Genomic DNA, 25,612 nt, shown 5'->3' on the forward strand with positions numbered 1-25,612 from the left:
TTAACTGGAACTTAAAACACTATACAAACTTCATAGGCTTGGCAACATTGAAGTTCATGTCTTCCAGACTCAACGTCTGCTATCTGGCTTCTATGCCAGGTTTACTTTTGGTAGTTTGATGAGAAAGATAAGTAATTTAGGCAAGACAACCCAGCTGCCATAACAAGTTGGAGTACTCCTTTCATTCTGTGGTATTGAGTTCACTGCACACGGAGTTGAGCTCACAGCCTTTCTCCAGGTTCAACTGCTGCTGCTTTTTGACTGCAGGCCATCTCTTGGTTCTGAAAAAAAATAGTCTGCTAAAATAAAAAAACTGACTGTTGCAGACCTGGAGCATAAAGTCCATCTCTCTGGAAGAGCAAGTAAATGTTGCCACTTCGATGACTTCAAATATTTAGTATAGTTTTCTACTAATCCTAGAGATAATTCTTTATCACTTCTCCAGTTCAAAATGAGGTTTGATTCAATTTTACATCTCAGCTCTGTAGCTCAGCAGAAAGCCAAGTGATTTTGTTCTCCAATAAATCCTATAAATTAATATTTTCTACCCTGAAAACCAGTGTGTTAACACCCAGAATCTTGTTGTACTTATTGATGTATGTTGCCAAAGCTAGATTATTTAGTTTTCTTTTCCCAAATTCCACTTTTACCCCAATGTTGAGCCAGGATTAAGGAGTGCATGTGTACATAGCTAGTTCTTTTTAATGAACTCAGTGCTAAAGATCACATTTACGGGCTCAGTTTATATGGTAATCTTTAAAAACAACCAGCCCAAGCACTGGAAAATGCATGGCAGGGGTTAGTCCCATATTAGCAGAGAAATAGGCTTGGTTTATTAATAGGTGTAGTTTAAGTCTCATTTCCATGCTTTTATGACTGCATTAGGTTTTCCCCTTACATGGGCACATGCCAGAGGTGTAATGGAGCGAGAGAAGAAACAAGCCCTTTTTCAGTTCACAGAACCCCAATTCTTTATTAATCACAGCTTGCTCACAATGACATACAGGAAAATAGCACTAATGAAGAGTAGAATATGCAGGCAGCAACCTCTAGGGGGGTAGGGACAACTTCAAAACTGCAGCTATTTTGGGGATGATGTGTTAGGTTTGGTGATATTGTACTTGGCACAAGCACCCTGTCTAGTCATTCCTCCTGCTTCAGCCCTCTTAGTCCTAGTTGTCTGTCACTAGGTAGGGTTGGCTAACACTGAAGAGTAGAGGTCATGATGAATGGAAGTCAGCAGTGTCATTAAAAAAAAGGTAACCACTGGCTCATGGGTTCCAGGTGAAATATTCGGTAGCCTCTTGTACTATCACGCATGTAATGTGGTAGCATCAGATAAGTATCATAGATCATGGCACCTACAGATAAAGCCACTTGATGCTATCTATTAGTTGCTCCATCAATAAATTTCCAAGTGGTGAATTAAGTTCACTTTACGATTAGCATTTGTATGGCTGTTTGGCATCATCCAAAATTTGTCTTAGCTTGATGGTTACAATGTGCCTCTTAAATTTGTCTCAAACTGATCTTGCTTGATTTCGTTCTGTTGCACAGCTTTGTTGCCTCTCACCTCAAAAAGCAGAAACAACAAACACTACATGGCGATTCAACCTCAATTGTACAGTACAGTACAGAGTCCTGCAGCATAAGCTGCATTTGAAAAAACATTTTAAGAGCCTTTTGTCTTGGACAGCTGAATGTGAAGTCACAATACCTGTGGTCTAGTCACTGTTTCGAGAAAGCTTATTGATGGCAAAGCAGTCTAGGTTATTAGGCAATGACTGGTCTCTAGCACCATAGAACTACTACTGACCTCATGGTGGGTTGGAATGAGAAGTCGCAGGGAATGGAATTAGACATGAGGTGCTTCAAATGAACAGACCCAGCAAATTCAACCGAGTGGAAATAGACAACATCAGAAGCCTGTTACAGGACATGTAAGATTATGAAATAACTTGCATAATGCAATAATTGTATTTTTTAACAAAAATGTAAGTATTTACAAAATAAGATCCAAGTTTTTTAAACATCAAGCAAATCATTCTGCAAAGAGATCGCATTGTTTTTGTTTTTATTTTTTTGTTTCTTTCTTAAAGTTTTTTATTGAGTTCTTGATTTTTATTTTTTTTAAACCACGTCATACATTTCCCATACTTATATCGCATGATCCATAATAATATAGGCAGGGGGAGTTTACTAATGGTGGGGATGGGTCACATCCACCATTGCTGTTTTCAGCCAGACAGTTCCACCTGGAGCTCCTTGTTTCTACGGACCTCTGCAGCATGCCTCTCCTGGAAAACATCAAGAAGGGAAAAAATCAAACCTTTTTCTCATTCCACCTGCCAAGAGAGGTTCATACTGACAACCTATTTGGGTCATTAATTTGATGCTTGTGCAAAACTTGTTTCACAGCACAACCATCTTTAAAAGAAGCAACACAGGAGAGATGTCATCCACCAGACCAGCCTGAGGCATGTTTTATGTTTACTTTATACTCCTGCTCTGGAGCTCTGTCTTTTATCTGGTATGTCCTTATAATCCTCAGCACCTCACAGAGTTTCATTTAAAAGAGCCACATAGAGAGGTGCTGCTTGCAGCATAAAATGTGCCACATGCTCACATTTGCCCTTTGAATTCCTGGATATTAAACTAAATATAGGGAAGGATGAGTGAGGAATTAATTGCCTGCACATTGTATGCTAGTTACTCTGTTATCTGTAGCATTTAGGAACCATAATAGAGATCTAAGAACTCAGCTTCAACGAGATGAGCCAATCTGAATGTCTCAAACATCTCCTTAGTCTGAACACTGAAGCTACCTGTCCTCTTGATTCTTTCTCTGGCTATGACAAAGAATACCACTTATTCACACTGACTGAACATGTGAATCAGTCCTTGAAAGGTCTGTAATACTGAATGCTAGACTTTATAAGGAGTTTGTTGCTTGGTGTTCCTATTAACTCTAGTATACAGAAGTTATCTCTGCAGGGGCTTCTAGACACCGATACCTTGGGGCACTCACAGATCTGTGTAACTTCGGAAGACTTGGAACCAGACAGCTCACTTCTTTTTCTGTATATTAAGGATTCACTTTTGATGTTGGCAAATTATGTTTGTTTTTGATGTTTTGGTGTTGGCAAAATTGTATTTTTTAATTACTGGTAATTGCAGATGTTTCCAAGTGAGTTACTGTCATGTTTCCTCAGAAGTCTTGTGTTTAGTGCATCTATGCCATCACATTTTTGTGGAAACAGGGTTTAACGGTCAGTTAACATTAACCTAGGACAGAGAGATGTGTCAGCTGTCCTTCCCACTTCCTTTTGGACCTCGAGAATAACTAATTTGCTTTTCTCTTTTTTTTCATAAGGTCTGGGTATATGCCTGCAAATGAAGCTAATGCAAAAATGTCTAGCAATCTGGGTATAGTTCTTAAGCTCAAGAATTACCCTGTTTGCATAGTTACTTGTAGCATCATCCTTTGGATTCTGTTGTTTCTTTCCTACTCTCAAAAGACTTTTGTCTCCATCAAAGATGTAGAGGTGCTTATGAAGATCTCCTTGAAAACCTCTGAGAGATATTTTCTTTAGCCAATTTACTAGAATATTAGAAAGTTCATTATTGAGAGAAACAGGTGATCACTCATGCAGAACTAATTAATTTTTTCTTAACACTTCTAAATCTTTATTTGCGTGTTTCTCTCCCTTGTGTGGAAGGTTCTTTTATGGAGAAGGGCATACTTATCCTGCATCTAGGGTTTATGATTCCCTGTTTCCTCTGGCTGTACCAAAGATCTCCATAGGAAAATTTACTCTCTTCCTTGCAAGACTTGTGGAAAGACAGACCTTTTTTCTGTCTTTTGCTGTATATGAAAGAATTTTTTCCTATAATTTTTCATCTTTCTCCTCTGAGAAACCAAGAACTACAGACATAGGGTAGTTGTTTGATTTGATCAGTGACTTTTCTTAGAAGCTGAAATCTAAACACAAGTGACCTTTCATTTGTTCACAGAACTTCTTAACAGCTAGAAAACCAATCTTTCTCCAGAGACAGTTCAGCAAAGGGCCATGAGGATTAAGCAGCATCTCTCAGTCTCTGCTATGAGGAAAGCCTGAGAGAGCTGGGACTGTTCAGTTTGGAGGCAGCTCAAGGGGCTCTTACAAGTATCTATAAATACCTGAATGAAGGGAACACAGAGCCAGGATTTTTCCAGTGGTGCCCAGTGACATGATCAGGGGCAATGGGCAAAAACTGAAACCTATGAGGTTTCCTCTGATCATCAGGGAACACTTTTTCATTGTGAGATGGCTGAGCACTGGCTGAGGTTCCCCAGAGTGGAGTTGGAGTCTTTATCCTTGGAGATATTAAAAAGCCACCTGGACATGGTCCTGGGCAGCTGGTTCTAGGTGGCCCTGCTTGAGCCTGGGGCTGGACCTGATGATCTCCGGAGGGCCCTTTAAACCTCAACCATCCTGTGATTGTGTAACTGTAGAACTTCAGTCCTTTTTCAAAGGGAGTGGTGGTTTAGACATCAGTAGCTCTGACTAAAAAATAGCTCAAGGGTAGCAACTGAGATGAGGACTATGCACAACATCTCTACAAAATAATGATTAGATTTTCCTCTCTAGTCTAAAGTGAGGAATGATGATGTGGTTACCTTCTCTTGGAGGCGTTCAATAAGGGCAGCTAAATTAGCTTCACGGTTTTCTTTGATCTGTTCCATTTTCAGTATCAGCTTTTCCTCTGCCATTTTGCTGAAGTTATTGTTCTCCTCCAAAGCTTTTTGAAGCACTTCTCGCTCATGTTCTCTCTTCTCTGCCAGATGTTTCAGCACCTGGGCCTCCTGGGACTGGAAAAAGAGAGGTAACTGAGAAGAAATACCCATGTGGAGCAAAGCAGGTTGCCATGTTGCCAGGGAGCACAGTATGTTGCCAGAGGGCAACAGTTCCCTGAGTGTGGAAACTGTGTAAAGTTTGCTGCTTTTTTTAGAAAGGTCATTGTGTGACTGAACGGGATTAGCCTCAAAAACAGGTGTTTAGAAGCACTGGCTGAGTGTGGGGAACAGGCCTGAGGCAGCAGCAGAGAAATGTCCAAAGCACTTCTGTTAACAAGAAATTCTGCTTTGTGTTGCTGCCGTGGCTCGCCTGGATTACTGCAGTGGTTGCTCAACCTCTGGCAGCTGCAGTCTCTTAGCTATCGGCCTTTCATCTTTAGAGATAGGGATCTGGGGTTGAAGAAATGTACAGAGTAAAAAGGGAGATTACTGATGCAGGACAGGTGCAATTTTCATCCAGGCTGGACTCTTCTTTAATGTGCTTGAATAGTTAACAACAGGCTTGGAAGTTTATTGACATGAAAGACAGGCAGCATCAATTCAGACAATGTTTTATCCCATTACACTTATATTTGTATTAATCTCACTGATTAGGAAGGGGAAAAAATTATTGCATCAGAAATAACAAAATTTTTTAGTTAAAAGCTTTTATTTTTCAAGGAAGATGAAAACTGAGAGTTGGAATTAAACAGATGCAGTCTATGCTTAATATTGTGTTCTTCTTTGTAAACTCACTTCTCAGAAGCATAAGCTTTGTTATTTATATTAAATCAAATTTCTAACAGGAAACCACTAATCCTAGGAAAGAAGCCAAAAAACTTGCAGCTTTGGGCCCATTCTCCAGGCAAGTCTAGTGGAAAAGATAGTTATTTGGAAAGGATAAACAACATCATACACTTCTGGATAAAATAAATGAGAGGCAGCATGACGAGAAGCAGGAAAACAGAGAATGAAATAGGGCACCAGGAGGCTAAATGCATATTTGAGTGTTGATCCCAAGGCACTGTTGCCATTGTGATCCATAAAAATGAGTTAGTTTAAGGCCTAAATTAAGGGTTTAAACCATTAATTACAATTAGTTGTAATGAAACCTTTTAAATTCTATCATGTGGCTTCAAATGGACTGAAAGAGGCTGCAACTCTTTTACATGAGCAAGACTCAACTAGGAGAAAACAAATATTTTAATGAAAGTAAGATTTACATAAAGCCAAATGCACTGACAAGGCAAATTAAGCAGATTCTAGAAAAGGCTGCACAGGCCAGGCAGAACATTTTGCAGCAAGATGTTGGAGTAAAACACATCTGACTTTGAAAGGCTATAATGGCTTGCTTGAGATCACAGAAGAGAGCCACTTCCATCCATCCTTATCACTTAATGCATTTCACCTCTGGCCTGGCTGCAGGTACAGGCTCATTTCTCAAACTGATCTCTGGAGCACTTGCGGTAGGAATGTTCTCCTGGAAAGGCTGGTACCTCCCAGAGACTCCTCCTGGCTCTTCCCTCCCTCACGACACATGCTGAACACAGTAATAGAGCAAGCATTTTTCATGTCTTTGACTCTGTTGTGCCTGATGAAAGATGTTGCAAATGGGAACAAAACCCACCAGAGAGGTGAAGCTAAAAGCAGGCAGAGTTTCACTTGTGGAGTATGGAAGAAGGATGAGCCAAAGACAAGTAGAGCTGGGCAATGGAGGAATTTTGTAGAGCAATTTAAAAAATCATAAAAGCCCCATAAGTTTAATAAAAATATCAAAATTTTAAATAATATAATAAAAGTAGCTTATTTTGAAACAAAATATTTGATTTCAGATACTTAGCATTTAACACTTCTTAACCATAGGTTATTTTACTATGTAAAAAACTTACTTTAAAAAATCTGATGCAATGTAAAACTGAAATAATGAAATATTTTCATCTCTTTTTCTCACTTGTGAACAAACCTGAGTGGCCCAGTTTGACCAGTGCTTGTGAAATTATTCTGCATTTTTTGTTTAATTTACAACTCAATGGCAATCTCTCGTCTACTTTTGGAAAAGTTATGATCATTAAATTTTGTTTATGGATATGAATTTTGTGAACCTTTTGCTAAAATGATCTAAAAGTAATGGATAATCTACGAACCCATTTCTCCTCCTGTCAAGAGTTTAAATAGAAAAGACACTTTTAGACTAATTGTAATGTCCTTTCCCATTAAATATTTCAAAAGTGATTTATTAATTTGGAAGGCTAACATTTCATGGTGTTTAAATATGCATATATAGTGTGTTATAAAATCAGACCTTTTCAAATTTGGAAAACAATTTTCAAGGACATAGGCACGCACTTATAAAAATAAGATTTGGACTATGCATATAAGAAGCATTTTTAAAAACAGCATTTGCTTTCAATGGAGGTATCAAAATGCCTTTGAGACTTTGAGGCACCTGCTCATTTTCAAGATTTGTTTTCTTCCATTCAAACCCTTTGCCTTCTAAAAAGACTTTTTTTCATAAATCTGGGAGAACAGTGAAAAATCAGAGCTCCATATCAAAGTACACATATTTCTGGATGCTGTGCTGGCAGACAGTAAATTCAAAAGTAATTTGTCCTCTAATTCATGATAATGAAGAAAATCCTTATAGTCTAATTCAGTATTTACTGGATGCAAATAGCGTTGGCACCAGAAAGAGACTGCTTGAAAGCTGAAGCAGGCCTCAGGAACTGACTGTAAACCCCTAATGCGATTTTCCTTCACAATATGTCTTTAATGGCATATTGTGAAGAATTTTGAGAGAGGAAAATCACCAGGACTGGTTCAAAATAAAGGAACCCCCCTCCCTGCCACAAGACATCCACAGGGTAGAGTCTCATTTGGACTGATGTCCCTTCTCTAATGGCGTTGTAGCCCAGCTGTCAGTCGGCCTGTTTCCCTGGTGTTCAGACCATTCTGAAATCCCCTTACGACAATTCTGGAAGGCAACTGCTATGTGTTTGTACTGGATTGTTGAATGATTTTGTGTTTCCAACCCATTTGGCAAAAGAGCTTGGCCACCCTGTCTGTTCAAAGTCTACTGCACATCCAGAAATGGGTAAATGAATGACCATGGATACCCAGGGGAGCTGGGATTAATAGACTCCCTTTGTTGTTTGTCTTGGCTTTTAAATGGCTGTGTTTGGACTCACGCAGTTCCACAGTGATGCAGGATTCCAACATACATAGGAGCTTTTTATTTCAAGTTTATTTTCAATACTGTTTGAAGTGCTGGAAAAAATATTTTTCAATCTTTGATAGTTCTCACATAGTTGTAAACCTCTTATGGAAAGTGTTTCTTATACAGATGTAGTGAGAAAATGAAAAAAAAAAGGCTGTAAATGGGATGGATGAACAATATAGAAGACTAATGAGGAGAGAAAAATATGAAATAGTGGAGAAAACAAAAAGCAATATTCAAGAAGGACTATTCAAAAGACTTCTTAAATATAACAAGGCATAACCAATGCAGCTCCAGCTGCAGCATCAAATGTTACATCATAGAATCAAAGAATCATAGACTGTCTTGGACTGGAATGGACCTTAAGGATCATCCAGTTCCAACTCCCTGCCATAGGCAGGGGCATCTTCCACCAGGTTGTGCAAAGCCCCATACAACCTGATCTGGGGCACTTTGAGGGATGGGGCACCCACAGCTTCTCTGAGCGCCCTGTGTCACTGCCTCATCACCCACATATTAAACAACTTTCTCCTATCATCTAATCTAAATCTTCCCTCTTTTAGTTTAAAACCATTCTTCCTTGTTCTATCACTATCTGTTCTTGGAAAAATTCACTTTCCCTCTATTTTACAAGCCTCCCTCAGGTACTGAAAGGCTGAAAAAAAAATGTGGAGGAACAAAAATGTTTATTTGTTAATATTTAATTATAGAGGAATAAAAATATTGGAGATTATTCATGGTAAAGACACCTTTGCTCCAAGAAACATACTGATGTGGTAAAAATGCAGGCAAACTCCTGTGATGTTCATATCATATTTTTAAGGGATCATGTGCATCTTCAGTTTTCAGAGATGAGCGGTTCAAAAGGAAATCCATATCTGTTACCTAGCTGGCTGGAGATAGATGCACACCACTAAACCCTCAAGCCATGAGCAAAATTAGTTATGGAAACTGGCTTTGGAGATACGGTGTTTAATTACTACTCACAGGAAGAAAATTCTCCTTATTCTTATCCTTAGTAAGCTGTGCTTTATTTTCTCGTATCTGTTTATCTATCTTTGTTTGACAAATATATCCAAATATTGAAGTAATTGATATGGAGATAAAAGTAATCCTTTATTGCTCTTAAACAAGAAATGGGTTCAGACAACAGCTTTTAAGCTGTGAATTTCAGCTTGAATGCATTCAACCTCAGACAGCAGTACCCTTAGTTACTAGGGTGTCTGAGACACACTACCAGTCATGATGCTCCCCTTTTGCAGCACATTTTATTGTTTTTTTTTTACAATAGAGTTGTTCAGAAGAAGTGCAATAACATTGGTATTCCTCAATATACTGATTATCCAAGAGATGCTATTAATGGAGCAGATTCTGAAGACAGGAGGAAAGGCTGCTACTGCAATGTAAATGCCAAGATGAAGCCTAGGTATGGTGACTTGAAGTACTGATGTTTTCAGGGGAAGGAACTGAGGCTGGGATTTTTCCATGTAAAAGCATGGGAATGGACTCAAATTAGACTTCTCTCAGAAGTTTTCATTAGGCAGGAGAGTCAGACGTGATCTGTAACTATCTGTGAAGCTCTGCTTCTAGTGAAGCTAGCTGATGAAAAAATTTGCTTAAATTTAGGTGAGGATCTCTTTTTATAATTTATTTTTGTACAGTCTGCCAAATGACCTTTGGGATGTGGAGTAAAAAAAAGAAAGAGTCCATCCATGTTGTGATCAAGAAAACTCAGTTTCTCTTCCTCAACTGGCACAAAATTGCTGCTGTCATGGTTGTGACCTGTGGGCGTGAACAAGGCATGTTGGGGGTGTGCAAGAAGTACCACCTGAGCCCCTCTGCCTTCATGGTCTGCTGCAGTTTGAGGCCTGGCATAAAGTTAATGAAGATCAATCTCAAATTGTCTTATGGTTGTTCATTAGTGGCAGAGCCCACAGCAAACTGGGGAGAGAATGTTTGCCAGCACTGGGATGTATGCTCCATGTGCTCCAAGACAGGCCCTGGTGCCCGACACCAAATCCTTTCCTGGTTGGTAGCAAACATCTTCCTACAGGCACACATTCCAGAGGCTAATGTGGTGGGGTGGTTTCTTTGGGTATGTTTTTTCGTTTGTTTGTTTTGTTTTTGTTTTTTTTTTTTTAGTGAGGAACTCCAAAGTTTCTTGCAGTTTTGTCTATCTTTTGTAAAACTTAGGAGTGAAGCACTGCTTACAGACACACCATGGTGTAAATCAAAATGTGGCAGAAACATCTGTTTCACGTGCTGATTACACCTATTACTGGGACCTTTACAGGGAAAAATGCTTCATGCTGTATTCCTTCTCCACACAAGCACAGCTGAGGGCCAGCAGCAACAGAAAGGGAGATCAATAGGTGAGCAAGACAGGAGACTTATATCTCGGGCACAGCCCATCTTAATTCCCTTCCTTCTCACCTTAAAATTTGGTGAGAAAGGGTAACAGAAATGAGATGGAAGAAGAAAGCTCCACTTTTGACAGGGAAGGTGTACATCCCTTCTCTGCCTGTCACCTGCAGCAGCAGTTTTGTAGGTGCCATGCCATGTCCAGGGAGGAACATTTGTCCCCCAGCTCTGTCTCCTTCCCTGCCATGGAAAAAGTCCTTCCCCCTCAGCCTCCTGTACAGAGCAGTAAAGCACGGATGGCCAAAACAGATATGGATTCAGGGTATCAAGAGCTGCCTCTGGGCAGGCTGTGGGGCTGGCTTAAAGGGCAGTGAGTTGGATGCTGAAGCCAACACTAAGTGTTGTCCTGATGCTGGCAGAGGTGCCCTGGGCTGGCTGCTGCTGTGGGGAGCACAGTGAGCCCAGCCCAGCCCATGCTGCACGGCAGGCTTGTCTTGTGGCATCTCATTGCAACGGTATTTTAAATGGGTTTTTAAACCCATAGAGCCATAAGTCTATATCCAACAGCATGAAAGTTGAAAAAATATGACTGTTTTCCCTCATTCTTTGTCACACTAAGCTCTAGGGATAAACTTGATTCAATTTCATCCCAATACAAAGCCATTAAAAGGATTTAATTGCATAAAGTTTCTCTCCTATAATCCAAAGTCTAGTAGAAATGCACATCCCTTTAGTGTTTGTTTTTTTATGCTAGTAAGTAAATTGAACATAGGCAAGAAAAATATACGATTCGACATATGCCCCTTGAAGTCTGTACACCACTAGTAAGAACAGGTGAACATTCAAGGCCAATGGGTAAAAATTGATAAATATTAAATATTCTGTAAGAAAAACTTCTGCTGCATACAATGTCACAGTGCTCTAATTTCTTAACTGAGAAGGATGAAAAGATCTTCTGATTATCCACCAAAGATAGGAAAATATAGCACACATATGCCAAAAAAGAAAAAAAAATCGGGGGGGGGGGGGTTTAACAATGACATGCTGTAAAGAGGATTCTATAAATGGAAAGGACAAATCTGTGACTAGGCCAAATAGGCTTTGCTGTGTAATCCAAAAAGCAAAAAGTGTCTCAGGTGAAACTCTCTGAGAGTATGAGGTCATGACTGTCAAGTGAGGTAGAGTAAAAGGAGCAGAAAAGGAAAAAGGAGTCTTGTGAAAGCTTTCAAGAAAATAAACAAAAATGATAAACTGGAAAAAGCGTAAGCAGGAGACTGCTGAAGCGCATGAATTGATGATGTTCTCATGAATTTGAAAATTTATTAATGAAAACTGCCTAATTAACAGAGTAGAACCTAATTCCTAAGTGGTGTAAAATTCATTAGCAATGTTTTTTTCAAAAAAGGCAATTCTCATCCATTAGTTATACTTGATTTTAATTAGAACTGTACTGGAAGAACATGATCTAGAATGGCCATGCCTGACATAGATTGAAAAGTATGATAATAACAGCAATGCTGGCTTTTAGAAAACGTCTGCCTGGTTTGTCTAGCAGCAGAAAGTGGAAGAAGATGCTGAGGGAAACTAGATGAACTTGGGCAAATCTCTCTAGCTTTCATCACTCAGCAAGTTCCATATTTTCTGAGTCATGAGTTCTGTTCATACAATAATTTTCTACAAGGTAGTACTCTATTAATTTTGCTATTATCTTTTTGAACTAAATAATATTTTAATAACCTCTAAACAGTCTGTGGTAACAAATATACCTTGAATAAATAATACATGAAAACATGATTCTTTTTTGAAATTGCTGTCTGATAGATTTCCTTGAATGTTTTGCCCCCTTTGGATTTTGTGAAATAGAATATAATTGTTCCTATTCATCTTCTCATTACCATTCATGACTTTGTGGACTTCGATTTTATCTTTCATCTGTTGTCTCTTTCCAAGCTGAAAAGTGGACTGCTTAATTTATCTTCTTATGGAGGATTTTCTGTTCCTCTAATTGCTTTTTCATCCTTCTCTGCACTATGCTCATTTTCAGGGTAAAAATGAAGTCAATAGTTGAGATGTGAGAACATCAGGAATTTTAATAATGGTGTAAAGAAATATTTTGCTCTGTTCTTTGTTCCTTTCCCAGCAATTTCTGCTGCAGTGCTAATGTGGAGTATCTTGTCTGTTAAAATAACTCAGTTATATGTTTATTCAAAATGAATATAGTATCACGGGGAAGAAATGGCAGGTGTCTGTATTGTTATGACTGATTACCAATCTATTGCATGATGAGTTTTTCTTTAGGAAGAAATGAACAGTAATGAAATCAATGCAATGAAATCTCTGAAACATTCAATTTGTATTTTCCACCAAGTTTATGCATAATATCAGGCTTTTTAATTGCTGTAATTTCATTCTGTGTCCGTATCTTTACTTGAACATTTGTACTCAGCACAGAGGAACTTCACGGACTGAGTTTTTTGGTAATATCATAATTTGTGTGAGTGAGAGCTCACTCTTCTCAGCAGGTACTAGTGCAAATGGAAATTCCCTTGACATACAGACTTGTCCTCTTACTGAAATGAATGCTCTGGCAGAAATATTTGTTTGAAAGGAGCAATAGTGCTAATGAGCATGTGCTAGAACCACAGTGCATTGTTAGCAAGCCAGCAAAAATGACAAAAGTAGCAACACTGCAGTTCTCATCTAGATGAATTGTTCAAATTAGTGAGAATAGTCAGGTCTCAATGCAAATCCAAACTGAGTGCCAGGTTTTAAAGACTTGTCAGTAATCTAGATCTACTGACTTCAGCAGACACATAACAAACCACACACCAGAGTAATCATTCCCTCGAGGTTCTTGGCACTGACCCTGATATGGTCTGACAGGAATGAAAGAGAATGGAATTGGTTTTCCTGGATCTGATCCATGTGCTATCTGTGGCATAGATGCTGTCCCTGAACTTCTGTAGAGGTGTTTGATGACATCAAGAAAAGTTCTGTTAACAGCAGTTTTAGCAAGAAATCAAATTGTTTAAAAGATAAATAAAAAGCTTAAGAGACATATAAGCTAGTTTCATTTTCAGAAACCCTCTACCAGGGACTCCATGGGCAGGTAGAAGGAGTTTTTAATGCTTCTTTACCTGTGCCAGCTGATTTGCCACAAAATAACACTGATCTCCTGCGTAAAGGAGACAGAAAGTGCTAAGATCCTAAAGCTTCTGTGTCTCTTCTTTTGTGTGTCAGCAAAAAGAAACATGAATTAACCACACCAATACATTATCAATTTTGATTTTTCTGTGGTCATTGCAGCCAATCATGACTTTTCTGAAATGGTGCAACAGAGCATAAATGCTGTGCTGTGCCGTGCATGTATAGAACACTGATAATTTCCAGACTGTCAATTCAGGCTGGCTATGGTGAGGGTCATCTTCTGACTTATCTAATCTGGAGTTTGTCTTTTTATTTTTCTCTTAGTAAAAAGTAAAATGAAAAAGCAACCTGATTTAGCTCTGACTTAGAGAAAATGAAGACCTCTTCAACACATCAGTCATGATGAAAGCCAAATAAGCAGTTAATGGGTATTTCCAGCTGCCTTTGCGCCAACTTTTAGGAAAAATGTGTAACAAATACTATGTGACAAACTCAGTGATTATGAAACAGAGCTTTACCGTTATGGGTAGGGTCATAAAGAGGGGAAGATTTAGTCCCCCCTCCCCTAGAAGGCTAATTTCCATCACTACTGAAACTGCTAGAAATGCCTTTTAGCATCTGTGATACGCTAGTGTCTTCATTCAAGTACGTGTGAATGATCCCAAACTCACTCTAGTCAGGGTGTTCCTCTATATTGCAGAAATAAGACATTTTAGCTCCCTTATGCAGACCCTGTGAACAATTTCCATGCACACTACGAGGAGTGAAGATCTGGTATCCCAGAGAGCATTTTCTTGAATTGCAGATCTATCTCTTAAACTGGGACACAATAATTGCACTGGTTTTGAGCAGCTATTACAGATGCCCTGAATGAACCATTTAGTTATGTTCACACAGTAAGCAAGTGCGTTTGAGCCCACTTGGCCCATCAGAAGCTATGTCTATTTTGAGATGCATGCTTCCCCAGCATTGAAACCTGTGGGGCTTGTTTGCAAGCTGCTGAAAGAAAGTGAACTCGTCCATTTCTATAAACATATTGATGATTTTTGTTTGTGCAGGCTAGCATGAGTCAGTGAAGGTAATGGAAAACACACAAATGAACAGGAAACTCGACTGCTATTCTGTACACTAAATCATGTCTAATTACTAGCATTTTTTTTTTTTTTTAAAGGAAAGATACCTTTCTCCTCTCCTCTGCAGCCTCCAGCTTTTTCTGGATCTCCTCAAGAGAGAGTTCTTTCTTCTTTGGAGAAGCTAAAGTTCGTGGTGCTTCTGAGACTGGAGATGGCGGCTTTAGGATCAATTCAAAGGCCTGGCCTGAGGCACGTTTGTTGATTTGTTTCACTTCCATGTCTGCACAATAAGGTGGGAAATTGTAAATCCTTCAATACACCAGTAGTATTGAGGAGAGAAGCAGGACTGATATCAGAGTAGGATCAGAAGCACAGACAAATGATTTAGCACCTTTGCCTTGGGCATTTCAAATGCAATGGCAGATTATGGGCTGAAAACTGTTCTCGGGAGTACATTCCATTTTATCAATAATAGCTTAATTATACCGTAATCTCATAAAGATAACAATTTACAGCAATTTTGGAAGCTTATTTGGGTTATGTGCCATTTCACACCCTCTGCAAGCAGTGCCCAAGCTGATTAATTTTTTAAGTATGCTTTCATCTTTTCTTCGTTTTCTTGGGCATTATGCCAGCTCTATGAAGAGCTGTAATTCTCAAATGGGGAGTAGGGAAAGAACAGCTCAGTATGAGAGGACTAACATTAAAAGTTGAGCTAGCTTCTATTAGGAACAATATCCAGCATCATGGGTACTGCACACTCCATAGAAAGTAATAGCCCACACCAGCAATTGTTAAATCAGCAAAATATTCACCAACTAACACTATGGACTAGGGGGTGAACTGAGTGGTTTCCCATCACTAGCACATTTTCTGACCTGCAGGATGATTTCCAGCAAACATCACTCACCATCATATTTATAGATGTTCATGTTGCGAGGTTCCGGGTAAAAACAGGAGCAGATCAGCGAGAGCATGGACAGCTCCTTCATCTTTTCCTTGTAAGCTGAAAGGAGAGATCTTGTTAGCATGTTTCACTTCCCCAGCTCCTCCTTAGTGAATCTCTAGCTGAGATGAGAGGCTGGGGATCAGAAAGCCTACTCCATCACCCACCTGGCAGATTTCTCTAGAATATTTACTTTCAACTATTTCTTTTTAACACTGAACCTATATCAAATCGCAAATGAGATTCTCAGAACTGCAGAGATGGCTTCTGGTCCTCTACACGACCTCAACCCTGGGCATAATGCAGGCATTTTCTATAAACCAGTCCTCTCTGGTTTATAGAAAGTGCATCTGGCTACCAGGAAATGCATTTAGGATTGGAAGAGTGCCATGACTCCACTCTCCCCTGGCAGGTGGAGAGACATGAAGCTCTTAGAGTTTCTCTGATGTATCCAAATGCAATTGAGAACAGCTATGAAAAGCTGGCCATATATTGCCATAGGCAGACACTAAAGACATTATTTTACAAATGAAAATGTCATCCAGAAAATTAAAAATAAAATCAGAAATGAAGATATATTTATCAAATCATTTGCACAATGTCATTAATATGCTTTACTACCTGAAACCAAGCTTTTCCTTCCCCGCTTACTGGCCAAAATATGTGGCTTTCACACTCAGGTCTAGTCTATATTAGCTGATGCAATTAATACCCTTGCAATTTACCTTTATGGTGCTATCGTTGCTAAGTTAATAATGCCTGTAAGTCCTGGTCATGAACTGAGGAGGCACTAATATGGTGATACTAATACATAATCATTATGCAGTGTGCTGTGCTCATCCTTCCTAATTGCTTGTAAGTAAGAAAACAGTCTTGTACTTGGTCACTTGGCAAGCCAGTGACAGAGCCCAGATTAGAGCTGGCTCTCCTGGGTTCTGGGACAATACCCTGCCCACTGCCCACTCCATAATGCATGGATATTAAGGCAGGATGCTTCAAAATTCATCTTGGCACACAGAAATCCCTGCTATTACCATAATCATATCTACAGAGGCAAACGCTCATTTGCTGCCAGCATGTGAAAACGTGGCTCAAAATATGTGTGACTCAAAGTATTGTGCTTAATAGAAAAATTAACCCTTGTTGTTGCTAAAGGAAAATCAGATGGTCTTTTGATCTTCAAACTGTGGATACATATGAAATTCTCAATCAGCTTCTCTCATGGATGCTCTGGTGGTTTTTGATTTTGTTTTTCCTACTCAGAAGGAAACCTGAGACTGATGAGGGTTTGAGAGCCTTTGGGCGCTGCTCACTGTGGTGGTATCTGAATAATCCATGATTCAAGAAAAAAAATTCTAGCTGCCAGTAAAGGATTAGTTAATTTAATTAAGCTTTGCACAAGGGCCTCTAACCATGTACCTTTAATAACTCACCTAAAGGACATATAGCTTTTCAGAAACCATTGGTAAAGGACAGGATTTGAGGTTAAGAGTGTACTGCAGACTTTGCTTTCTGTGAACTTAAGCTGTCATGGAAGCTTGATCTTGACATGATTTTCGTTTGAAACCTAAGTACCAACTTGCAAAGAATAACTCCAAAATCTACTGAAGAGAAAAGTCATGTGCATCTTATGTACGTTGAATTATGAATAATAGTAAACATAATGAATTGTTTACTTAGACCTCCATCCAACAAGCACACAGGTGTGGTTTTCCAGACTTTTCTTTGAGGAGGGCTTGCCCATCCAGCTGCCCATACCACTTGAATTACATTCTTCCCAGCAACAGGGTTGTGGGTGGGTGCACATTAAACCCTGGCATGTTGCTAAACATAGAGAAAATGGACACTGGGTTGTGTGTTAAAGACATGGCCATTGATGATATAAGCAGAATCTTGCACAAGATCTGCTGAATCACTGCTAAAATGTATATCTTAAAATATCTTTGTAGAAAAAGGCATACAAGGCAGCATCCTAGGAATCTTGCCTTTTGGGGCCTTTGTCAATATTTTTTATCTTTGCTTGACATTGAATGTGTTTTGCTTCCTAACAGCATTTAAAATGATTACAGAAAGGTGTGGGTTTTTTTCCCAACTTGCCATCTGCAAAACACAGCAGGAGAAAGATAAGAACAGGCTCAGCTCTGTTTCCTTTAGTGCAATAGCTGCACTGAGAACATGCTGGCAAAGCCACTGTCTTAGTTCATTCTGGCCACTGGCAGAATTAGGATGACTTTCCATCCTTTACAAGAATTACATTTTCTTTTTTTGTTGTTGTATTGATTTAGTCTGCATTTGCCCTAAAGACTCCTTCTACCATAGCTGGAACTTAGCTTGAATACTCACAGAAGTTCTGGAGGCTTCTGCAACCCTGGGAACTAAACAACTTTCCATGGTGGCACCCTCAGTTTTCCTGTTGTAGACTTAAGGGCTGAGGGTGTCAAAGGACCTGAAGAGGACATGCCTCCTCTGGTGTTCAGCATCAACACTGTGATGTCATGTCCCCCTTGATCAGGCTCAGCTCTGTGTAGCAGGAGCCCTACTTTGTTCAGCAATCCTTTCCTTAATCAATTCCTTAAAACACATTAAAAAGCTGAAAGCAGTAACGTTAGTCCAGTTAGTGGTCTGATTAAAGTGGCTGGCCCATGTCACACAGGTTAGACAGGGAGGTAATTGTACTTTCCCAAATCCTGAGGGTTAGTGTTTTAGCAATGGAAGCCTGTTACCTCAAGAAGGTTTTCTGTTAAGAAAGCAGCACACATAGATCAGACAACCAAGAGCAGAGCATTTGTGCAGTCTGCACAGGACCTCTTGTGTAACCTGAAAGAGGCACAAAAATTAAGTGCCTCATCGTGGAGCTTTTCAAAACTCTTGAAGACAGGCAGTGATTGCCACGAAGTTTATTTTCCAAATGTGTTTCCACTGGCTTGCTAATTATATCCCTCCTTGTGCAGTCATGTAGGCTACATATAATTTCATTAACTGTGCAAGTTAAATGAAGAAAAGTAAATGATGGTGATCATAATACTACAAAACCTTTGATAGGGAAATTGCTAGGAAAGAACAATGTTGACAAAAGATGGCAACAGAATCTTTTTAGTTACATGCAGCAAGATCTAGATGTTTGTATGCATTAAGAGCACTGATTTTTGCTAAAACCAGAAGAGAATTCAGTATTAGCATTTCTTGTAGTTTTGCTGTGAATATACTATATATTCATAGGTCTTAAATTTGGAAACTGTGTGATTATTCCAGAACCTCATCTACCTTGTAAGAATAAACTCCTCATATTCAGAGTTGCAGAGAAAGCCTTAGAAATACTATCAAATGCCCCTAAAACTTCAATGGCTTCAGAAAAGAATGAACTCAGATGGCTTGGAAACTCAAGAATGCATCGTTTTTTTTCTGAACAAGTCCGAAATGTACCTTAATATTGTTGTTTTAAGCCAACCTCACTCTTTCCTCAACCTTCTGGCATTATTTTCAACAGCTCTATTTAGAAACTGTGAAACTACTCCCTCTGTTGGGTGAACATCCATGCTCTTCCATTGTGGGCTCTACTTGCTGGTCCAGGTAAGATCTTCAGCAGTCTTTTAGGGGCTCCAGTTCTACAACTGCATGAACAAGAAGGGAAGGACAGCACGGCTGGACCTCTGGAGGGAAACTATTTTAAGGATTTCATGCCATGTTGTATAATTTTGGGGATCTTTTCTTTAGGCTAATCTGGTCCCATGGTCTGAACAACCATTAGAGCCTGCGGCATACTAGATATACTGCTAATACACACCTTCCAGTTTCAATACCTATCCACTAAGCTTGTTTGTGCTCCCAGATCGCTCTGATGTGTGAACCAAAGTGTGGTCAGCTGGGATGTTTTGATGATCCTCTTTGAAAATGCTCTACTGATCTCAAATAATATGTTTATTCAGATATATTGTATATTGCTCTGCTAATGACAGAAAAGTAGTCCACTGCCAGTCCTGTGGCTCACTTGCCCACTCTGCTAAAGGCAGAGTGCTATGGCTGCCATTAGAAGTCAGCAACCACTTATTTACTGCTGGGAGAAATAGGAAGGTTAAGGAAAGCACTGCTAAACCCCTCCTGTCTGTTCTCATCTGTTATCCAATAGCTATAAGGAATTTTTTACAGTTTACACTGTAAAATGAAAATCTGTCCTGACTGACAGGCCATGGGCAATTTAGGTCACTTTTTGTTCCTTGGCAAAGCATAGCTCAGACAGATTGCTGTGTCACAGCAGATACCATTATTCATAAGCAGGACTATTTTTAACACATGAAGGGAGAGGGAAAAGTGTAAATGTTACTTATAATTAACATCTGATTAAGACAAATGTGTTGATTATTTTTTCCTGACTGAATCCAGTCCACATATAAGAAATGTATTTTATACCCACATTAATATGTATATATATATTAATCACATGCATTAATATGTATACATCACATACATTAATTTGTGATGTTACTGTATTTTGACATTTAAAGCACCACTTGCCTACTAGTTCTTCAAGTTCTGCACACCTGGAAGGAGAAGGAAACTGGCACATTGCCCATGGTTAGAATGTGCAACCCATAATACAGCTCAGCCCTATGCTCCCTTGCCAGGAAACTATGTGACAGTTGCTTTTCTGAGACTGAACTGAAATTCCGCTTTATTTTCTCCTCTGGAAGACACTGAAACATTAAAATGCAAGATTAAGCACAAAGTGCAGGTAGAGAAGACCTATCACACCCATCCTTCATATGGATTTTTTTGATGGATGGTATTGACAATGTGTTTTCTTACAAATTTTGGTAATGCTCCCCCTGGGGTGCTAAAGCTTTTGGTTTGTCAAGGCAATGATTTAAGTCATATAATTTTGTGAACACCAACAGCCACACTCTGTTGACCAGTAATTTACAATTTTTTTTTTTTTTTTACCGATCCGTTCTAGTAATGTGCTGCATCCTTTTATGCCAAGCCAGATGACATTATATAATCCCAACTGTGTTGTTTCCCCATAGCTGGTGGGGTATTTGAAGAAAGTTACATGATGAGTGCTAAAGTGGTGGGCTAGTATTGAGACAAGCACATGGGACTGGGAGAATTAAAATTCAAGATGGGGCACGAGTAGTATGGTTCTAGGTATCATTTACTTTTTGGCATGTCTGAGATCAATCAGCCTCGGATAGATCACTTTAATTAATGCTGGCCATTATTTAAGAGAGTTACTTTGAAGAAATCATGAAAGCTTACTTTTTAGTCAAGGGAGAGATTAGCACTACCGGAGAACGATGGTCCCATTCAGATGTCTTAAGTTAAACAAATTAGGTTGTCTTAAGACCAGCAAATCTATCTTCACTGTCAGTAAGCCTAGGGATGTTTATAGGCTTATGGAACCACCAGTGATGGAGAGAACAAAAGCAAAAGCCCATGCAGTAAATATATCTTATCCATCCCTTATGCTTAGCCATGAGTGACACCTCATTTTGGTGGTTCCCATAGGTGGGGCTTATTTTGTTACTCTCTGAATGCAAAACACTGCTCACCAGAGTATTAGGTTGAGTCCATTTCACAACCTCATGTATATGTGTGCTTTTTCCAGTTTCCTCAACAAAAATAAAGTTGGGATTCTTTAATGCCTTACAGTGCTCACCTGCTTCACTGTAGGAAAGGTGGCACAGGACTCCCACTCACCTGGGGCCATTCTTTGGGGACCAAGTCTTTAAAATTGCTCTCTTAATATACTGCAATGCAGTTTAAGATAGAGAAGAGGATAGAGTTTTAGTTATGTCCCCTGTCCCTGATTTTTTTTTTTTTTTTGATATTTCTGTATCTAGGCAATAGAATAAGCAGGTACAATGAAAAACTAAGAGGAAACAGAGAACAAGAGAAAAAGAAAAAAATTAATCACTGAATTTCCTCTGTCAACCGTGACTCTAGAATTTCCTACAATATGCCTGGAAAAGAAGAAAGGAGGAATTTGGGACAGCTCTAATCTGCCTTTGTGGCAACTGGGAGTTTGAAAAAATAGTTTTAGGCATTAATTTCTGTAACCCTCATGAATGTTCCTGGGTTTGGACAGAAATATCATCAATTTTATTCTCTCCAACATGAGATCCTTATAACAAAATCTTTAATATTATTTGGAGGGGATCAAATATTAGTGTCATCCATAAAAGCACTGAGTGGCTGTGAAATCAGGGATCACTGTGGCATCAGTTCTTAAAAATACACAAAAAACCCCTAATGGACGCAACAGATCTGACCTTCAGCTTCTTATTAACACTGTGTCAGATTGTACCAGTGAACCCTGTCCTTGACTGCAAGGCCTGGTATACCATTTCCACAGCATAATTTAGGTGACAGCACAGGATCTGGCTGGAAAACCCATGCTGTGGAATACACATGGAGCTCTTTGCTTGTGGAAAGATTGTCCAGTAACGGTTTACTTGAACCTCTCGTGCAGGGATACAAATACGTACAAACATGCAGACTGGGGAGTGGCACAAATCTCACTAAAAATTGCTTCTAATTTAAGAATCTCATCTATCACTGATCATGACTATGGTTTTTTGGACTACTTCAGGTACCATGGTTTTTACTTACTGTGCATGGTTAGAGTCAAATGTTTTTGCTCATTTTATGATGTCAGAATGTTAAGATATAAAGTTACTATTTTGTATTATTTCAATGTATGTAATTTTCACTGCTGAAACAATGAGAAAACCCATTTACCGAACTATTGCAGTCATCTGTGACATGGGTTAATGGGACTTTGTCAAGCTAATGCAAACACATTTCCAAAATGAGATTTTGATGTAGGGGTTTTTGAATTTGAAAAAACAACAACTTTGTCAAGATTGCTCAAAACAAACACTGATTCAGATGCTTTGTCGTAGTCACATTGTGCTTTCCAGTTACTGAAATTAAAACACACACATTTCCTTCAAGTGTGGAAAGAATACAGCAGACATGTGCCTGTGCAGAGTCCAACAAGATGAAGTTTAATAAGTCCAAGTGCCAAGTCCTGCATTTTGGCCACAATAACCCCCTGCAACTTTATAGGATGGGGATGGTGTGGCTGGACAGTGCCCAGGCAGAAAGGGACCTGGGGATGCTGGTGACAGCAGCTGAACGTGGGCCAGCAGTGTGCCCAGGTGGCCAAGAAGGCCAATGTCATCCTGGCCTGGATCAGGAGTGGTGTGGCCAGCAGGTGCAGGGAGGTCATTCTTCCCCTGTACTGGGCACTGGTGAGGCCACACCTGGAGTGCTGTGTCCAGTTCTGGCCCCTCAGTTTAGGAAGGACATTGAGACGCTTGAGCACATCCAGAAGAGGCAACGAGGCTGGTGAGGGGCTTGGAACACAAACCCTGTGAGGAACGACTGAGGGAGCTGGGGTTGTTTAGCCTGGAGAAAAGGAGACCCAGATGTGACCTTATCACTCTCTACAACCTCCTGAAAGGTGGCTGTAGTCAGGTGGGAGTTTGTCTCTTTCTTCAGGCAGCAACTGACAGAACGAGAGGACACGGTCTTAAGCTGCACCAAGGGAAATATAGGTTGGATATTAGAAAAAAGCTTTTTATGGAAAGAGTGATAAAGTACTGGAATGATCTACCCGAGGAGATGGTGGAGTCACCATCTCTGGCCGTGTTTAAGAAAAGACTGGATGTGGCACTTGGTGCCATGGTTTAGTTGAGCAGTTGGGGCATGGGTTGGGCTTGATGATCTCGAAGGTCTTTTCCAACCTAGTGATCACAATTCTGTGATTCTGTGATCTTGTGATTCTGTGATCTTGTGATTTTGCGATTCTGTTCAGAGCCTGTAGGTGCACTCGGGGCTGCACAGCCTCACCACACTGCATGGTGATGGAAACATGGGAAAACAAGACAGTAAAGCCATGGGCTAGCTCCTCCTTCAGCTCTGCAGAACCTGGTCCATAGCAGTGGCAGAGCCAGATGCTGCACTCTCTTCTGAGCTACCCCTTTGCAGAGCCCATGCATCACACTGGCATGAAGAAGCCCCTGGCAGTTCAGTTCCAAAAGTCCTCTGGGACTGAGGGGAAGGCCAAGGAGCCAGTATTAATATACAAAACTGTGGCCCTCTTGAAATTTGTTTGAACTTAAGAGAACTTCAACTAAGGTGAAAACAAAAATTCCAGATTTTTTTTTTCCACAAGGGGAAAACACAGCCTTCTTTAAGGTCTACTTTCCCTTTACAAGGCATCCCTTCACTGTATTTCCCTCTGTATCTCTACATCCCATCTGTTTTCCCCCAGTTTTCTTCCCATAGGAAAGAAATGTTTTCTGTGTAGGAAATCAGAAATTTTTTTTTCTGTGTAGGAAAAAATGTAAATTACTGAAACAGACTTTGAGAACAATGGAGAGGATGAAGAGTGAAGAATGAACTTAAAGGCTACAGTAGTCCAAAGATAGCCTTATTTCCTGCTAGTTAACTGAACATAACTGTTTAATTTTTGTGCAGTCAGAATAACCCTGTTATTTGGATGATTTGGCAGGATACTGATGTTTAAGAGGCTGAGCTTACACCTACTTCATAAGAAGCCACCAGAGACACAGATAGCTTCTGATTATCAAATAAGTGTGAAAGTCATGCAAACATCAAAATTTGAAAATTTTTAAGGCAGCCCCAGCCAGGAACCATTCTGCTATCCGCTGTCTCCTGTATTCATTGGAAGCAAGAAAGACTGGAAGTTCAGCTATGGGATGATTTGAACCAAAGTAATTTTCCTGAATGTGGACTGGATGGAAAAAGTAAATAGGCTTTCAGCAAGCACCAGGAGGAAGCAGCAAGACCAGGAGGAAATAACCTTCCTTATTTGGCTCACCTTATCTGCTGAAGAATTGTTGTTGGTTTTGTTACATACCTGCACTGGGGGCAAACAGTTTCTTTTGATTGGCATTGTAGTAAGCTTGGCTCTGTCATGCCTTACGAAAAAATCTGTTTTACTTTTAGCTGAGGACTCCTGCTAGAGTAGTAGTAAGGATTCTCCATATATTGTTCTGGGTTTGATTCTATCACTAATTTTCCTATCTCACTAAAAATCCCTATCTCCTGATGTATCACTTAAAGTCTTATGTGAATGATTTAAGAAACAAAACCTTGAGCTCTGGAGTTTTTGAATGGGTGGATTTGCCTACCATGATTTAGTGCTCATGTTGTGTAATGTATTTCCTTTGCATTGTGTGCCTGAAGGGTTGTGACATACCCTTTCACCGGGACACAAAGACATTAATATATTTTACACTTCTGAGACAGGTGACATATAAAATGGCTTAAAAAGCCAGATATTTCACTCCAAAGTTTCCATTAACGTGGTTTTGAAAATCCCTCCTGGTAGGCATCATGAACCATGATGTCCATCTACTTGAAGGGTAAAAAGCAGTGTTTTCATGAGTCCTGATGTACATGTCTGAAGGCCAGGGAAGCAGAAGGATTTTCAGTGACTCTTCTCCACACAACCACCCCAGCCTTGCTGTATGCAGGTTATTTTGTCTCAGCATTCCTGAGACAAAATAACCTGGGTTATAATAATAACAGACTGCCAGCTGTACTTGCCTTCCATGACATCAGCACAGTGGAGTTAGCTTCAGGACTTCCCTGCAATAGGACAACCCCAGATTGCTGGTCCTTCCCTCAGAAGTGGACGTGTAGCACTAAAGAGCTCCCTGAGCAGAGCTGTTTCCTGGGGTGCCTGGCTTGGTTCTGGGGCCATGTTGGTGACTGAAGCACCAGGGAAGGACATGGAAAGGAGCTGGAACTTCTTCAGTGTCTTTCTAAGTGTGGGGTGGGGAGAACTGAGTCACAGATTGGAAGCTGCCAAGCCTGAAAGCAGCCCACTTTCCCTTAGCAGCATGCAGGCTTCAGCCAGCACAGCAGCAGCATGTCTGCAACTTGGTGCTGAACCACAGTGGTGGGAAGTGAAATTTCGAGTCGTTGTGTTGAGCACTCCAATCTCCTTTGGTGCCTCAGGCAGAGAACCCAGCAGAACACCCAGGATTAGACTGTCAGGGATGGCTTGCTACCTCCCAGTGTGC

At 39.9% G+C, this 25,612-nt stretch overlaps 1 protein-coding gene across 1 annotated transcript in view; it reads right to left on the reverse strand.

Moving 5' to 3' along the window:
* Window positions 1–953: 953 nt before the first annotated feature.
* Window positions 954–25,612, reverse strand: part of STMN2 (stathmin 2) — a 40,397-nt gene continuing 15,738 nt past the window's right edge. Inside the window, exons 2-5 of the mRNA XM_066179793.1 lie at window positions 15,522–15,617; window positions 14,719–14,891; window positions 4,661–4,852; window positions 954–2,297 (exon numbers count right to left, since the gene is read on the reverse strand). Coding sequence (XP_066035890.1) covers window positions 2,238–2,297; window positions 4,661–4,852; window positions 14,719–14,891; window positions 15,522–15,617 — 521 coding nt within the window. The 3' untranslated portion in view covers window positions 954–2,237. The remainder of the gene's footprint in view (window positions 2,298–4,660; window positions 4,853–14,718; window positions 14,892–15,521; window positions 15,618–25,612) is intronic.

The sequence above is a fragment of the Chamaea fasciata genome, unplaced genomic scaffold, assembly GCF_029207755.1.
Source record: "Chamaea fasciata isolate MVZ Bird 193981 ecotype frontalis unplaced genomic scaffold, bChaFas1.0.hap1 SCAF_1, whole genome shotgun sequence".
Lineage (NCBI taxonomy): Eukaryota > Metazoa > Chordata > Aves > Passeriformes > Sylviidae > Chamaea > Chamaea fasciata.